The sequence below is a fragment of the Chiloscyllium plagiosum genome, unplaced genomic scaffold, assembly GCF_037043375.1.
Source record: "Chiloscyllium plagiosum isolate Xiang-an unplaced genomic scaffold, Cpla_swu_hap1 HiC_scaffold_3, whole genome shotgun sequence".
NCBI lineage: Eukaryota > Metazoa > Chordata > Chondrichthyes > Orectolobiformes > Hemiscylliidae > Chiloscyllium > Chiloscyllium plagiosum.
In genome coordinates, this window is record NW_028270141.1 from 161,632,848 (window position 1) to 161,650,288 (window position 17,441).

Below are 17,441 nucleotides of genomic sequence, written 5' to 3' on the forward strand. Positions count from 1 at the left end.
ACTGACAGCGAGACTGACAGAGGGACTGGGATCAAAGAGAGCGAGAGGGAGAGACTGACAGAGGGACTGGGGTCAGAGAGAGACAGACTGACAGATGGACTGGGGTCACCGAGAGAGAGAGAGAGAGAGAGAGAGACTGACAGTAGGATGGGGTCAGAGAGAGAGATATACTGACAGAGGGACTGGGGTCGGAGAGAGAGAGACTGACAGTGGGACTGTGGTCAGAGAGAGAGAGAGAGGAAGACTGACAGCAACTGGGGTCAGAGAGAGACAGAGACTGACAGAGGGGCTGGGGTCGGAGAGAGAGAGACTGACAGATGGACTGGGATCAGAGAGAGAGAGAGAGAATGACAGCGACTGGGGTCAGAGAGAGAGAGACTGACAGAGGAACTGGGGTCGGAGAGAGAGAGACTGACAGAGGGACTGGGGTCAGAGAGAGAGAGAGACTGACAGTAGGATGGGGTCAGAGAGAGAGACTGACAGAGGGACTGGGGTCAGAGAGAGACTGACAGAGGGACTGGGGTCAGAGAGAGAGCCTGACAGAGGGATTGGGGTTAGATGGAGAGCTGAGGTCAGCTCTAACGGACTGGTAAAGTCTCGGTTTAACTGTCTGTGTTTCCACCCCGCAGGATGGGAGTGGCACACTGAGACGGAGTGGCTCACTGGGGAAAATCCGAGACGTTCTAAAACGTAGCAGCGAGATGCTGGTCAAGAAGCTCCAGGGAAATGGTCAGCCTGAGCCGAAAAATCCCAGGTATGCCCTCGGGGCGCGGTGGTGGGAGTGGGGCACCATTAGGCTGGCATGGCAGCATCTCCTGATGCAGTTACACAGAGCCCCCCCACCCCATCAGTAGGGAAGGTCAGGCACTGGGGCAGGGGATGTATTATCATACTGTTACCCTGTGAGGGTGAGTGTTACTCTGTGAGCACGAGGGTTACCCTGTGAGGGTGAGGGTTACTCTGAGGGAGAGTGTTACCCTGTGAGGGTGAGTGTTATTCTGTGAGGGTCAGGATTACTCTGAGGGAGAGTGTTACCCTGTGAGGGTGAGTGTTAACCTGTGAAGGTGAGTGTTTCTCTGTGAGGGTGAGGGGTACTCTGCTAGGGTGAGTGTTACCCTGTGAGGGTGAGTTAACCTGTGTAGGTGAGTGTTACTCTGTGAGGGTGAGGGTTACTCTGTGAGGGTGAGGGTGAGGGTTACCCTGTGAAGTTGAGTGTTACTCTGTGAGGGTAAGGGTTAAGCTGTGAGGGTGAATGGTACCCTGTGTAGGTGGGGGTTACCCTGTGAGGGCGAGTGTTACCCTGTGAGGGTGAGGGATATCCTGTGAGGGTGAGTGTTACCATGTGAGGGTGAGTGTTACTCTGTGAGGGCGAGGGTTACCCTGTGAGGGTGAGTGTTACCCTGTGAGGGTCAGGGTTACCCTGTGAGGGTGAGTGTTACCCTGTGAGGGTCAGGGTTACCCTGTAAGGGTCAATGTTACCCTGTGAGGGTGAGTGTTACCCTGTGAGGGTCAGGGTTACCATGTGAGGGTGAGTGTTACTCTGTGAGGGTCAGGGTTACCCTGTGAGGGTCAGCATTACTCTGTGATGGTGAGTGTTACACTGTGAGGGTCAGGTTTTTCTGTGAGGGTCAGTGTTACTCTGAGGGTCAGGGTTACTCTGTGAGGGCGAGGATTACCCTGTGAGGGTGAGTGTTACCATGTGAGGGTGAGTGTTACTCTATGAGGGTCAGGGTTAGTCTGAGAGGGTGAGTGTTACTCTATGAGGGTCAGGATTATCCTGTGAGGGTGAGGGTCAGTGTTTCCCTGTGAGGGTGAAGGTTACCCTGTGAGGGTCAGTGTTACCCTTTGAGGGTCAGGGTTACCCTGTGAGGGTAAGGGTTACCCTGTGAGTGTCAGGGTTTCCCTATGAGGGCGAGTGTTACCCAGTGAGCGCGAGTGTTACCCTGTGAGGGCGAGGGATACCCTGTGAGGTAGAGGGTTACCCTGTGAGGCAGAGGGTTACCCTGTGAGGGTCAGGGTTACTCTGTGAGGGTGAGTGTTACCCTGTGAGGGTGAGTATTACCCTGTGAGGATCAGGGTTACCCTGTGAGGGCGAGGGTTACCCTGTGAGGCTGAGGGTTACCCTGTGAGGGCGAGTGTTACTCTGTGAGGGTCAGGGTTACCCTGTAAGGGTCAATGTTACCCTGTGAGGGTGAGTGTTACCCTGTGAGGGTCAGGGTTACCATGTGAGGGTGAGTGTTACTCTGTGAGGGTCAGGGTTACCATGTGAGGGTGAGTGTTACTCTGTGAGGGTCAGGGTTACCCTGTGAGGGTCAGCGTTACTCTGTGATGGTGAGTGTTACACTGTGAGGGTCAGGTTTTTCTGTGAGGGTCAGTGTTACTCTGAGGGTCAGGGTTACTCTGTGAGGGTGAGGATTACCCTGTGAGGGTGAGTGTTACCATGTGAGGGTGAGTGTTACTCTATGAGGGTCAGGGTTAGTCTGAGAGGGTGAGTGTTACTCTATGAGGGTCAGGGTTATCCTGTGAGGGTGAGTGTTACCCTGTGAGGGTTAGGGTTACGCTGTGAGGGTGAGGATTACCCTGTGAGGGTGAGTGTTACCATGTGAGGGTGAGTGTTACTCTATGAGGGTCAGGGTTAGTCTGAGAGGGTGAGTGTTACTCTATGAGGATCAGGGTTATCCTGTGAGGGTGAGTGTTACCCTGTGAGGGTCAGGGTTACCCAGTGAGGGTGAGTGTTACTCTGTGAGGGTGAGTGTTACTCTATGAGGGTCAGGGTTACTGTGAGGGTCAGGGTTACACTGTGAGGGTGAGTGTTACCCTGCGAGGGTCAGGGTTACTCTGTGAGGGTGAGTGTTACTCTGAGGGCGAATGTTACTCTGTGAGGGTGAGGGTTACCCTGTGAGGGTGAAGGTTACTCTGTGAGGGTCAGGGTTACCCTGTGAGGGTCAGGGTTACTCTGTGAGGGTGAGTGTTACTCTGTGAGGGTGAGTGTTACTCTATGAGGGTCAGGGTTACTGTGAGGGTCAGGGTTACACTGTGAGGGCGAGTGTTACCCTGCGAGGGTCAGGGTTAGTGTTACTCTGAGGGCGAATGTTACTCTGTGAGGGTGAGGGTTACCCTGTGAGGGTGAGGGTTACTCTGTGAGGGTCAGGGTTACCCTGTGAGGGTCAGGGTTACTCTGTGAGGGTGAGTGTTACTCTGAGGGTGAGTGTTACTCTGAGGGCGAGTGTTACTCTGTGAGGGTCAGGGTTACCCTGTGAGGGTGAGTGTTACTCTGTGAGGGTGAGTGTTACTCTAAGGGTGAGTGTTACTCTGAGGGTGAGTGTTACTCTGTGAGGCGAGTGTTACTCTGTGAGGGTGAGGGTTACCCTGTGAGGGTCAGGGTTACTCTGTGGGGGCAAGTGTTACTCTGAGGGCGAGTGTTACTCTGTGAGGGTGAGTGTTATCCTGTGAGTGTCATGGTTACCCTGTGAGGTGAGGGTTACTCTGTGAGGGTCAGGGTTACTCTGAGGGTGAGTGTTACTCTGAGGGCGAGTGTTACTCTGAGGGCGAGTGTTACTCTGTGAGGGTGAGTGTTACCCTGTGAGTGTCAGGGTTACCCTGTGAGGACGAGTGTTACCCTGTGAGGGTGAGCGTTACCCTGTGAGTGTCAGGGTTACCCTGTGAGGACGAGTGAGCGTTACCATGTGTGGGTGTGAGTTACTCTGTGAGGGTCAGGGTTACCCTCTGAGGGCGTGTGTTACCCTGTGAGCGTCAGGGTTACCCTGTGAGGGTGAGTGTTACCATTTGTGAGTGTGAGTTACCCTGTGAGGGTCAGGGTTACTCTGTGAGGACGAGTGTTACCCTGTGAGGGTGAGCGTTACCCTGTGAGGGTTAGTGTTATCCTGTGAGGGCAAGGGCTACCCTGTGAGGATGGGTTTTACCCTGTGAGGGTCAGGGTTACCCTGTGAGGGCGAATGTTACCCTATGAGGGTGAGGGTTACCCTGTGAGGGTGAGTGTTACTCTGTGAGGGTCAGGGTTACCCTGTGAGGGCAAGTGTTACCCTGGGAGGGTGTGGGTTACCCTGTGAGGGTGAGTGTTACTCTGTGAGGGTCAGGGTTACCCTGTGAGAGCAAGTGTTACCCTGGGAGGGTGTGGATTACTCTGTGAGGGCCAGAGCTACCCTGTGAGGGTGAGGGTTAGCATGTGAGGGCCAGTGTTATCCTGTGAGGGTGAGGGTTAGCGTGTGAGGGTCAGTGTTACCCTGTGAGGGTCAATGTTACCTTGTGAGGGTCAGGATTACCCTGTGAGGGTGAGTGTTACTCTGTTAGTGTTACTCTGTGAGGGCGAGTGTTACCCTGTGAGGGTCAGGGTTACCATGTGAGAGCGAGTGTTACTCTGTGAGGATCAGTGTTACCCTGTGAGGGTGAGGGCTACCCTGTGAGTGTGGGTTTTACCCTGTGAGAGCCAGGGTTTCCCTGTGAGGGCGAATGTTACCCTGTGAGAGTGTGGGTTACTCTATGAGGGCCAGTGTTACCCTGTGAGGGTTAGCGTGTAAGGGCCAGTGTTACCCTGTGAGGGTGAGGGTTAGCGTGTGAGGGTTAGTGTTACCCTATGAGGGTCAATGTTACCCTGTGAGGGTCAGGATTACCCTGTGAAGGTGAGTGTTACTCTGTTAGTGTTACTCTGTGAGGGCGAGTGTTACCCTGTGAGGGTCAAGGTTATCCTGTGAGGGTCAGGGTTACCCTATGAGAGCGAGTGTTACTCTGTGAGGTTCAGTGTTACCCTGTGAGGGTGAGTGTTACTCTGTGAGGGTTACCCTGTGAGAGTGAGTATTACTCTGTGAGGGCTAGTGTTACCCTGTGAGGGCTAGTGTTACCCTGTGAGGGCGAGTGTTACTCTGTGAGGGTCAGTGTTACCCTGTGAGCATCAGGGTTAACCTGTAAGGGTGAGTGTTATCCTGTGAGGGTGAGTGTTACCCTTTGAGGGTGAGGGTTACCTTATGAGCGTCACTGTTGCCCCGTGAGGGCGTGTGTTACCCTGTGAGGGTCAGGGTTTACCCTGTGAGGGTGAGTGTTACCCTGTGAGGGTGAGGGTTATCCTGTGAGTGTCAGTGTTGCCCCGTGTGGGCGAATGTTACCCCGTGAGGGCGTGTGTTACCCTGCGAGGGTGTGGGTTACTCCGTGAGGGTCAGGGTTACTCTGTCAGGGTCACTGTTACCCTGTGCGGGTCAGTGTTACTCTGTGGGGGTGAGGGTTACCCTGTGAGGGTGAGGGTCAGTGTTTCCCTGTGAGGGTGAAGGTTACCCTGTGAGGGTCAGTGTTACCCTTTGAGGGTCAGGGTTACCCTGTGAGGGTAAGGGTTACCCTGTGAGTGTCAGGGTTTCCCTATGAGGGCGAGTGTTACCCAATGAGCGCGAGTGTTACCCTGTGAGGGCGAGGGATACCCTGTGAGGTAGAGGGTTACCCTGTGAGGGTCAGGGTTACTCCATGAGGGTGAGTGTTACCTTGTGAGGGTGAGTGTTACCCTGTGAGGGTCAGGGTTACTCCGTGAGGGTGAGTGTTACCCTGTGAGGGTGAGTGTTACCCTGTGAGGGCGAGTGTTACTCTGTGAGGATCAGGGTTACCCTGTGAGGGTGAGTGTTACCCTGTGAGGGCGAGTGTTACTTTGTGAGGATCAGGGTTACCCTGTGAGGGCGAGGGTTACCCTGTGAGGCTGAGGGTTACCCTGTGAGGGCGAGTGTTACTCTGTGAGGGTCTGGGTTACTCTGTGAGGGCCAGTGTTACTCTGTGAGGGGCAGGGTTACCCTGTGAGGGTGAGGGGGCTAGACAGATGAAATCGGGAAAGAATATGCTCACTCGTGAGGTAATCAAGATCAAGAGGACACAGATTTAAAGCGATTACTTAAGGAAGTGAAAGTGGTTAGAGGTGAAGGCCTGCTCAATGGGAACGGTCTGCACTGTCCGAGAATGTGTCAGAAACAACTTAAATTCATGTCCTCAACAAAGGAGAGGATTAGTAGAAAATCAAGGAACTGCAAAGTCCCAACAAGAAGACAGAAACTGGCACTCAGACAAGATGCTCATTTGGACAGTTAGTGCAGACTGGAGGGGTGGAATGGCCACCTATATTATATCATTACATACATTATAGTGGGGGCAACACAGTGGCTCAGTGGTTAGCACTGCTACCTCACAACGCCAGGAACCTGGGTTCAATTCCCAACTCGAGCGACTGTCGGTGTGGAGTTTACACATTCTCCCCGTGTCTGCGTGGGTTTCCTCCAGGTGCTCCGGTTTCCTCCCACAGTCCAAAGATGTGCAGGTCAGGAAGGAAGAAAGTCTGAAACTGACAGGCTAGTCAGGTGGCCTAAACATCTGACGAATAGAATTTAATCCGGAAAAGTGCGAGGTGTTGCCTTTTGGGAGGACTAACGAATCAAGGAAATACACAATGAATGGTAGGACTATAGGAAGTACAGAAGATCAAAGGAACCTTGGTGTATATGTCCATAGATGCTTGAAGGCAGTGGAATGCAAGATCAGGGAGGTTATAATGAAGCTGTAGTGAATGTTAGTCCACTATGGAAGGACTGCATGCAGTTCTGGTCTCCACTATAGGAGGGATGTGATTGCATTTGCACAGTAGATTCACCTGAATATTGCCTAGTCTGTATTTAAGACAGAGGTGGACAGTGTTGTAAACGTCTGTGAAACTTCCTATCAGCTTTCTCTTCTCTAATATAAATGCTCCCGAATTTGTCAATCTCTTTTCACCACTGAAGTTCCTCATCCCCGAACCCATTCTTGTAAAGCTTTTTCTGCACACTCTCTCTCTCTCTCTCTCTCTCTCCCCAGTACATTCACATCTTTCCAATAAAGTGATGTCTACAACTGGGCACAGTATCGCAGCTGAGGGCTCACAGACAAGTTCAACATCTGAAGTTCTGAGGAAGGGTGACTGGAGCTGAAAGATTAATGATGCTGCTGAGCTCTTCCAGCAGTTTCTTTTTGTTTGTTTCAGTTCCCAGCATCCACAGTTCATTTGGGTTGTTTTTGTCTCGTGTTCAACATCACCCTCTTGCTCTTGTACTCTCTGACCCTATCCATAAGGACCAAGGACACTGCGGGCTCTCTCCACCTGTCCTTTACTGATCTATACACACACCACACTCGCTGCTCCTGCAACCCCCCCCCCCCCACACTTCGTCACACTTGAACCTCATCTCCCGTCCATCCCCTAACCCTCCAGCCTTTCAGAGTTTGTCATGATCCTGCTGACAGCTTCCAAGTGTAGTGTCATCCAAGTGTAGGCTCGGGTTGTTTTCCATAGAACAATAGAAAGCTGGAGGGGGCGGTGGGGATCTGATTGAGGTATCCAACATTCTGACGAGTATAGACAGGGTATTCAGGAGGAAACCTCCCCTTAACAGAGAGATCAATATCTCACAGGTACAGTTTTAAAGTAAGGGGCACGAGGGATAGACGGGATTTGAGGAAACTGTTTTTTCACCCAGAGAGTGGTGGGGGGGTGTTAGTCACTGCTTGTAAGGGTGATAAAGGCAGGAACTCCAAACCATTTAAGAGGTATTTAGACGGACAGTTGAAATGCCAGTGTGTGTGAAAGTATGGGCCAAGTGCTGGGAAATGGGATTAGACAAGATGGAAGTTTGACATCAGACCATGATCAGCAGAACGGTTTGCTTAAAAACTCAATAATTCTCTGCCCTCGAATGTTGAAATGGTGTTCTGTAAACCAGACTCTCCGTGGTTAATGTGTGTCAAGAGGAGTAGGAGAGCTAACACAGACCCACAGGTAACTCCACCAAAAACCCGAAAAACCCGCACTGCCAATCACTCTCTGTTCCCTGACACTTGGCCAATTCCAGATCCATATTATCATTGCCCCTTTTATCATAGTGACCTACAGGAGATCCCTGCACACCACCACATCAACAGTGTGACCATGTCCCCCCACACCGGGGAAATGGGCTGGGAATCAAGTCCCACAGTCATCACAAGAGTGAAAGACTGTATAAAGTACCCAGAATTTCCCAGCTGACCAGATTGTCATGGAGATGCAATGCACAGACCAGATTTCTGGATTAAACAAGAATTTCTATTTATTACAAGAAATAAATTCTAGCCACAGGTAAATAATGATAAACATATCAAACTGCTCATTAAAATTCACATCCCCATGTAGACGATCCCTCCCACCACCATCCCTCCCCCACACCCGGCACAAACACTCCCAACCACAACCCCCACACACGCTTCCCTCCCACGCATGTTCCCACCCCCCCCCCACACACACACACACACACACCCTGCTGCCCCCCACCACACCCGTACACATACCACACACATACCCCGCTGCCCCCTACCACACCCACACACAGCCCCAAACACAGACCCTTTTACACACACACACACACCCCACACACACACAGACCCACACACACACAGACCCACACACACAGCCCCACACACACACAGACCCACACACACACAGACCCACACACACAGCCCCACACTCATGCACACTCACACCCCACCCCCAGAGACAGGCCCAGTGAGCCAGGAATCTAAAGCCCTCCCTCCTGCACCACCATCCCAACTGCACAGTCATCCACCTCATCCCCCTCTGTGAGTATTCACTAGTGATCGACTCTGGGAGGAATCCGAGATTGGTACTCTTAAGCTCCCGTTTGCTCTATTCCGACTACGTTCCTGAAATGCAGATTGCACGAGCGTATGTTGTTGGTCCCACTGTGGGCCTTCTCTCCCTGAGAAAGACAGTGACTTCACATTCTCTTTCTTTCAGCATGAAACGAGCATCCTCTCTGAATTACCTCAACCGAACCAGCGAAGAATCGTTCCAGGTAAAGGCAGGGGAGGGTTCTGGTCCAGTACAGGAAACAACAGAGCACTGACCCCGGGTCAGACAGACCCACCGACCCCGGGTCAGTCAGACCCACCGACTCTGGGTCAGACAGACCCACTGACCCCGGGTCAGACAGACCCACCGACCCCGGGTCAGACAGACCCACCGACCCCGGGTCAGTCAGACACATCGACCCCGGGTCAGTCAGACACACCGACCCCGGGTCAGTCAGACCCACCGTCACCGGGTCAGTCAGACCCACCGACCCCGGGTCAGTCAGACACACCGACCCCGGGTCAGACAGACACACCGACCACGGGTCAGTCAGACGCAACGACCCCGGGTCAGTCAGACCCACCGACCCCGGGTCAGTCAGACACACCGTCCCCGGGTCAGTCAGACACACCGACCCCGGGTCAGTCAGACCCACCGACCCTGGGTCAGTCAGACCCACCGTCACCGGGTCAGTCAGACCCACCGACCCCAGGTCAGACACACCGACCCTGGGTCAGTCAGACCCACCGTCCCCGGGTCAGTCAGACCCACCGACCCCGGTCAGTCAGCCACACCGACCCGGGTCAGACAGACCCAACGACCCCGGGTCAGTCAGACCCACCGACCCCGGGTCAGACAGACACACCGACCCCGGGTCAGTCAGACCCAACGACCCCGGGTCAGACAGACCCACCGACCCCGGGTCAGACAGACCCACCGACCCCGGGTCAGTCAGACACATCGACCCCGGGTCAGTCAGACACACCGACCCCGGGTCAGTCAGACCCACCGTCACCGGGTCAGTCAGACCCACCGACCCCGGGTCAGTCAGACACACCGACCCCGGGTCAGACAGACACACCGACCACGGGTCAGTCAGACGCAACGACCCCGGGTCAGTCAGACCCACCGACCCCGGGTCAGACAGACACACCGACCCCGGGTCAGTCAGACCCACCATCCCCGGGTCAGTCAGACCCACCGACCCCGGTCAGTCAGCCACACCGACCCCGGGTCAGTCAGACCCACCGACCCCGGGTCAGTCAGACCCACCGACCCCGGGTCAGTCAGCCCCACCGACCCCGGGTCAGTCAGACCCACCGACCCCGGGTCAGACAGACCCACCGTCCCCGGGTCAGTCAGACCCACATATCCCGGGTCAGACAGCCACACCAACCCCGGGTCAGACAGACCCACCGACCCCGGGTCAGTCAGACACACCGACTCCGGGTCAGTCAGACACACCGACCCCGGGTCAGACAGACCCACCGACCCCGGGTCAGACAGACACACCGACCCGGGGTCAGACAGCCCCACCGACCCCGGATCAGTCAGACCCACCGTCCCAGGGTCAGACAGCCCCACCGACCTCGGGTCAGTCAGACCCACCGTCACCGGGTCAGTCGGACCCACCATCCCCGGGTCAGTCAGACCCACCGACTCCGGTCAGTCAGCCCCACCGACCCCGGGTCAGTCAGACCCACCGACCCCGGGTCAGTCAGACCCACATATCCCGGGTCAGACAGACCCACCGACCTCGGGTTAGTCAGACCCACCATCCCCGGGTCAGTCAGACCCACCGACCCCGGTCAGTCAGCCACACCGACCCCGGGTCAGACAGACCCACCGTCCCCGGGTCAGACAGACCCACCGACCCCGGGTCAGTCAGACCCACCGACCCCGGGTCAGACAGACCCACCGTCCCCGGGTCAGTCAGACCCACATATCCCGGGTCAGACAGACCCACCGACCCCGGGTCAGTCAGCCCCACCGACCCCGGGTCAGACAGACCCACCAACCCCGGGTCAGTCAGACCCACCGACCCCGGGTAAGACAGACCCACCGTCCCCGGGTCAGTCAGACCCACATATCCCGGGTCAGACAGCCCCACCAACCCCGGGTCAGACAGACCCACCGACCCCGGGTCAGTCAGACACACCGACTCCGGGTCAGTCAGACACACCAACCCCGGGTCAGACAGACCCACCGACCCTGGGTCAGACAGACCCACCGACCCCGGGTCAGTCAGACCCACCGTCCCAGGGTCAGACAGCCCCACCGACCTCGGGTCAGTCAGACCCACCGTCACCGGGTCAGTCAGACCCACCATCCCCGGGTCAGTCAGACCCACCGACCCCGGTCAGTCAGCCCCACCGACCCCGGGCCAGTCAGACCCACCGACCCCGGGTCAGTCAGACCCACATATCCCGGGTCAGACAGACCCACCGACCTCGGGTCAGTCAGACCCACCATCCCCGGGTCAGTCAGACCCATCGACCCCGGTCAGTCAGCCACACCGACCCCGGGTCAGACAGACCCACCGTCCCCGGGTCAGACAGACCCACCGACCCCGGGTCAGTCAGACCCACCGACCCCGGGTCAGTCAGCCCCACCGACCCCAGGTCAGACAGACCCACCGACCCCGGGTCAGTCAGACCCACCGACCCCGGGTCAGACAGACCCACCGTCCCCGGGTCAGTCAGACCCACATATCCCGGGTCAGACAGCCCCACCGACCCCGGGTCAGTCAGACACATCGACTCCGGGTCAGTCAGATACACCGACCCCGGGTCAGACAGACCCACCGACCCCGGGTCAGTCAGACACACCGACCCCGGGTCAGTCAGACCCACCGACCCCGGGTCAGACAGACCCACCGTCTCCGGGTCAGACAGACCCACCGACCCCTGGTCAGTCAGACCCACCGACCCCGGGTCAGTCAGACCCCCCGACCCCGGGTCAGACAGACACACCGACCCCGGGTCAGTCAGACTCACCGACCCCGGGTCAGTCAGACACATCGACCCCGGGTCAGTCAGACCCACCGTCCCCGGGTCAGTCAGACCCACCGTCCCCGGATCAGTCAGACCCACCGACCCCGGGTCAGACAGCCCCACCGACCTCGGGTCAGTCAGCCCCACCGACTTCGGGTCAGTCAGACCCACCGACCCCGGGTCAGTCAGACCCACCGACCTCGAGTCAGTCAGACCCACCGTCCCCGGGTCAGACAGACCCACCGTCCCCGGGTCAGTCAGCCACACCGACCCCGGGTCAGTCAGACACATCGACCCCGGGTCAGACAGACCCACCGACCTAGGTCAGTCAGACACACCGACCCCGGGTCAGACAGACACACCGATCCCGGGTCAGACAGACCCACTGACCCCGGGTCAGTCAGACCCACCGTCCCCGGGTCAGTCAGACCCACCGACCTAGGTCAGTCAGACACACCGACCCCGGGTCAGACAGACACACCGTCCCCGGGTCAGACAGACACACCGTCCCCGGGTCAGACAGACACACCGACCCCGGGTCAGTCAGACCCACCGTCCCCGGGTCAGACAGACACACCGACCCCAGGTCAGTCAGACCCACCGACCCCGGGTCAGTCAGACCCACCAACCCCGGGTCAGACAGACACACCGACCCCGGGTCAGTCAGACCCACCGACCCCGGGTCAGTCAGACCCACCGACCCCGGGTCAGTCAGACCCACCGACCCTGGGTCAGACACACTGATTTGCGCAGGACTGAGCCTGAGTTACACTCTCTCAGTTTAACACACTGTCATAAACAATGTCTCTCTCTAAGACACTCATGAACACACTCACCTACAATCACAAGCACTTTCTTTCACACAGACACACCCTCGTGAACATTGTCACACTCGCTTACGTTCACACATCTGTGCACACTCTCACCCTCTGACTTACTCAGTCACTCTCTCTGTGAAGATTTCTGAGCTCTTTGTTTATCTGGTTCTGTTCCAGGGATCCCGCAATAACTTGGCCGAGTCGAGGGGTCTGAGTGCCAGTAATGTGGATCTCTGTAATCACTCGTCACTCCTTGAGCAGAACTAGCTGTTTCCGGGAGCAAGGGGCAGCTGATCCTTCAGATGAAGACACCTGGAGTCAGGGACCTGCGGAATTGCTGCAGCCTGATTTGACCTCAGCTGCTGCTCCTGAGACATGCGGAACCTGATGCTGTACAGTTCACGGGAATCATCCAGAGCAGCGTCTGTCAGAGTGTGAAGGAAACTGGGCTCTCCTATTCACCACCTCGACCCTCTCCTCTCAATGACAATCGAAACAGGAGATGGTAATCAAGGCTGAGCAGTGACAGGCAAACCGTTTGTCTGTACACATCAACTCCTCCCCCACCCTACAGGAGCTCCACCTCTCTCCCTGTACAGCCAACTGCCCGTAACCCACTCCCTTCATATACTTTCAGGAACCTGTACCATCCCTAACCCATACTTTGAGCAGTCTGTACATCTTCCACCTCCCTGTCCTCAACGATCTGTACCATCTTCACTCTATATCTCTCAGCAGATTGTACCCGTTTCAGTTCTCTCTGTCTGTACACCCAGCAGACTGTACCCCGTGCAGCTCTCTCTGCCTGTACACCCAGCAGACTGTATCCCTTCGCAGCTCTCTCTGTCTGTACACCCGGCAGACTGTATCCCTTGCAGCTCGCCCTGCCTGTACACCCAGCAGGCTGTACCCCTTGCAGCTCGCCCTGCCTGTACACCCAGCAGACTGTACCCCTTGCAGCATGCTCTACCTGTACACCCAGCAGACTGTACCCTTCGCAGCTCTCTCTGTCTGTACACCCAGCAGACTGTATCCCTTGCAGCTCGCCCTGTCTGTACACACGGCAGACTGTATCCCTTGCAGCTCGCCCTGTCTGTACACACGGCAGACTGTATCCCTTGCAGCATGCTCTGCCTGTGCACCCAGCAGGCTGTACCCCTTGCAGCTCTCTCTGCCTGTACACCCGGCAGACTGTACCCCTTGCAGCTACCTCTGCCTGTCCACCCAGCAGACTCTACCCCTTGCAGCCCGCCCTGCTTGTACACTCAGCAGGCTGTACCCCTTGCAGCGCGCTCTGCCTGTACACCCGGCAGACTGTACCCCATGCAGCTCGCCCTGCCTGTACACCCAGCAGACTGTACGCCATGCAGCTCGCCCTGCCTGTATACCGGGCAGACTGTACCCCATGCAGCTCGCTCTGCCTGTACACTCAGCAGGCTCTACCCCTTGCAGCTACCTCTGCCTGTACACCAGACAGACTGTACCCCATGCAGCTCGCCCTGCCTGTACACCCGGCAGACTGTACCCCATGCAGCTCGCTGTGCCTGTACACCAGGCAGACTGTGCTGATTTTGAATGTTGCCCCAGCAAAGTATTGATGTTGGTTTCGAATTCCCCTGATGCAGTGTGGTGTCAGTTTTGAATTCCCCTGGCGGAGTGTGGTGTCATTTTTGAATTCCCCTTTTGCAGTGCGGTGTCCGGTTTGAGAATGTAAGCTCCCTACTTTACCTGGAATTCTTCATGGAATGATGGAGGGTGCCATTCTGTCCATTCAGTCTGTACTAGCTCTGTCCTGGTATTTGAAAAATGTGTTGCTGGAAAAGCGCAGCAGGTCAGGCAGCATCCAAGGAGCAGGAGAATCAGGAAGGGCTTATGCCCGAAACGTCGATTCTCCTGCTCCTTGGATGCTGCCTGACCTGCTGCGCTTTTCCAGCAACACATTTTTCAGCTCTAATCTCCAGCATCTGCAGTCCTCACTTTCTCTCTGTCCCGGTATTTCCATGTGAACTGCAAGCTTCCTTTTCATGTATTTCACCAGTTTGCCGTTTAAATCTGCCTCCTCTACTCTTGCAGATAGCAAGTTCCAGATCTTAACAATTCGTGATGTTAATTAACTTCCTACCTTCCTGCTTAATTTGCTCATGTTTTCCCTTAAACTATGCTCCCTGACAAAGGAACTTCAGCAGTTCTGTCCGGTCTGTGTCCAGCTAGTAGACAGGAAGGCAGGCAGTCTCTAATGAAGTCTAATTGTGCTGTTCTCACTTTTTCACCACCTATTGTCTTACTGCAGACGTTGCTCAGAGTGCTGGCTCAGTGCTATCACTACACTCACAGACTGACTGTATTGGCAGAGGTCTTGGACTGTCACAATCTTAATACACATGTCACACAGTTACCCTGGATACAGGTTTGGGGATTTTGGTACAATATTTATCACTGCTCAGGATCCACCTCCTTTCTACTGTCTCCCAGATAGTGAGGGAACAGGAACATACCTGGATTTGAGGATGGGTCAGTCACTGATTATGGGTGGATTACCCAAGACATACACTTGACTTGATCCTACTATGAAAACACTAAATTGACATGATTGAGGATTTCTGGTTTGTTTTTGATACAATCTGGGATTTCGGTACAATTCATCACACTCCTAGCCCAGTTCCTGAAGGTAAGGTTAATCAGAACTGAGTTTCTGCTGGATTTAATCTAAACTATTTGAATGAATTTGATTTAAATATCTTTAAGGATCTCTATTTCTCTTAATTAATGGAATGTATTTGACTCACTCTGTGTCAGGTGCTATGTCTAGAATAGTTGATTAGTTTGGGGCCTAGTCAGCTCTTCTGCTACTATCTCCAATGTGTTTTACTTGAATAAAATTTGATTTTGAAAAGGAAACTGTGACTGAATTTCAGTCTGTGTCAGTCAGCACATCAAATGGGGATCGAAAGCAAGATAAGGTAAATCTAAAGGGTCATCTCACAGATATCAAAACAACGTGGAGGACTGCATTGGGACAAAATGGCAGCTCATCATCATCATCATCATCATCTCCGGGGGAATTAATGACAGCGAAGCAGCCGCAACTGAATCTGTATATGAATAAAATCAATCCAGGGCCAACACAACTGCAGCTGAGAGGGCCCTCCCCTCTCTCAGTACCCTATCCAACTCTAATAATCCTCAATAACAAAAACAGACATTGCTGGAAAAGCTCAGCAGGTCTGGCAGCATCTGTGAAGAGAAATCAACGTTAACGTTACAGGTCCAGTGAAGTGATGATAATTCCTCTAATAATCCTCAACTCCATTTTTCTGCCTTTTCTCCGTAACCCTTGATTCCGTTACTGATTAAAAATCTTGTCTCTCTCATCTTTGGATGTACATAAAGACCCAGCCTTGACAGCTCTCCGTGGTAAAGAATTCCACAAATTCATCACCCTCAAAGAGAAGAAATTCCTCCTCAGCTTTGTCTTAAATTTGTGACTGCTTATTCTGAGATGATGCCCTCTCATCCCAAAGTCTCCCACAAGGGCCAACAATCTCTCCACATCTCCCCTGTCAAGTTTCCTCAGAATCTTGTAGATTTCAATAAGGTCGCCTCTCATTCTTCTAAACTCCAATGAGTACAGGCCCAACCGACTCAATCTGTCCTCATCAGGCAGCATCTCTTACCTGGGATCAGCCGAGTGAACCTTCTCTGGACTGCCTCCAATGCCAGTGATATCTTTCCTTGGAATAAGGGGCTAAAGCTGTTCACAGTATCCCAGTTGTGGGCTATATCCCATGAATTCCAACCAAATTAATCTCCAAATTCTAAGACCGAGGTCTCTGTTCCATCTTTTGCAACTTTCCGACACTCAAGACCATCAGTGAGAATGGGCAACAGCGCCTCCTCCAGGACAGTCCTCAACACCCATGTCCCGGAAGGCTGCATGCTCAGACCCCAATTGTACTCCCTGTACACATGACTGTGTGACAAAATTTTGTCCTAACTCCATCTACATCTCTCACAACACCAACATTGTTGGCCAGATATCAAACAATCTCAAGAATACAGGGAAGAGAGTGCTGGGTGGCAGGGTGTAGAGACAACAATTTCTCCCTCAATATCAGTAAAATGAAAGGGCTGGTGATTGACTTCAGGAAGCAAGTTAGAGGGAACGCCCCTGTCCACATCAATGAGACTGAGGTGGAGAGGGTCGAGAGCATCAAGTTCCAGGGAGTGACGATCACCAACAATCTGTCCTGGACTCCCACATTGATGTGATGGTCAAGAGAACACACCAACACTTCCACCTCCTCAGCCAGCTAAGGAAATTCGCAATGTCCATAAAGACTCACTAATTTTCACAGGTGCATCACAGCTTGGTACAGTAACTGGTCTGCTCTAATCTACAGAGAGTTGTGAACACAGCCCAGTCCATCATGCAAGCCACCCTTCCATCCATTGACTCCATCTATATTTCTCACTGCCTCAGAGAGGCATTCAACATCATCAAAGACCCCTCTCACCCCAGTTATAATCTCTTCCTTTGGGCAGAAGAAACAAAGGCTTAAACACATGTACCAACCGATTCAAGAACAGCTTCTTCCCCGCTGTTATTAGACTTCTGAATGGACATCTCAAGTTTAAATTTAATGCTGATCTCACTCTTTGTGAACCTTCTCTGCAGCTGTAATGTTGTATTCCTCGCTCTATAACCCTAAGCACTTTGATCTAATCTGCCTATGCTGCTTGCAAAACTAAACTTTTCACTATACCTCGGTAAACGTGACGAGAATAAATTTTAAAAACTATTTTCTTAAATGATTGCCGTTGTTCCTCTAACATCTTTGCTGCTTCCCCAGTCCACTCAAACCAGCACTGCCCACATTTCTTTGTAATTACCTTTATTTAAGCTGAGCACACTCATTTCTAACAATGCTAAATTCTGTCACGTTCTGGTTAATGTTTCTGAGGGGATCTTTTACTGTGACATCCCTTATT

General features: G+C 53.9%; 1 protein-coding gene across 1 annotated transcript in view; it reads left to right on the forward strand.

Annotated features, from left to right (window-relative positions):
- The window catches only part of klc1b (kinesin light chain 1b), a 94,311-nt gene extending 78,961 nt beyond the window's left edge, over positions 1–15,350 (forward strand). Inside the window, exons 12-14 of the mRNA XM_087976827.1 lie at positions 630–754; positions 8,807–8,864; positions 12,630–15,350. Of these exons, the coding sequence (XP_087832953.1) occupies positions 630–754; positions 8,807–8,864; positions 12,630–12,719 (273 nt within the window). The 3' untranslated portion in view covers positions 12,720–15,350. The remainder of the gene's footprint in view (positions 1–629; positions 755–8,806; positions 8,865–12,629) is intronic.
- The last annotated feature ends 2,091 nt before the right edge of the window (positions 15,351–17,441 follow it).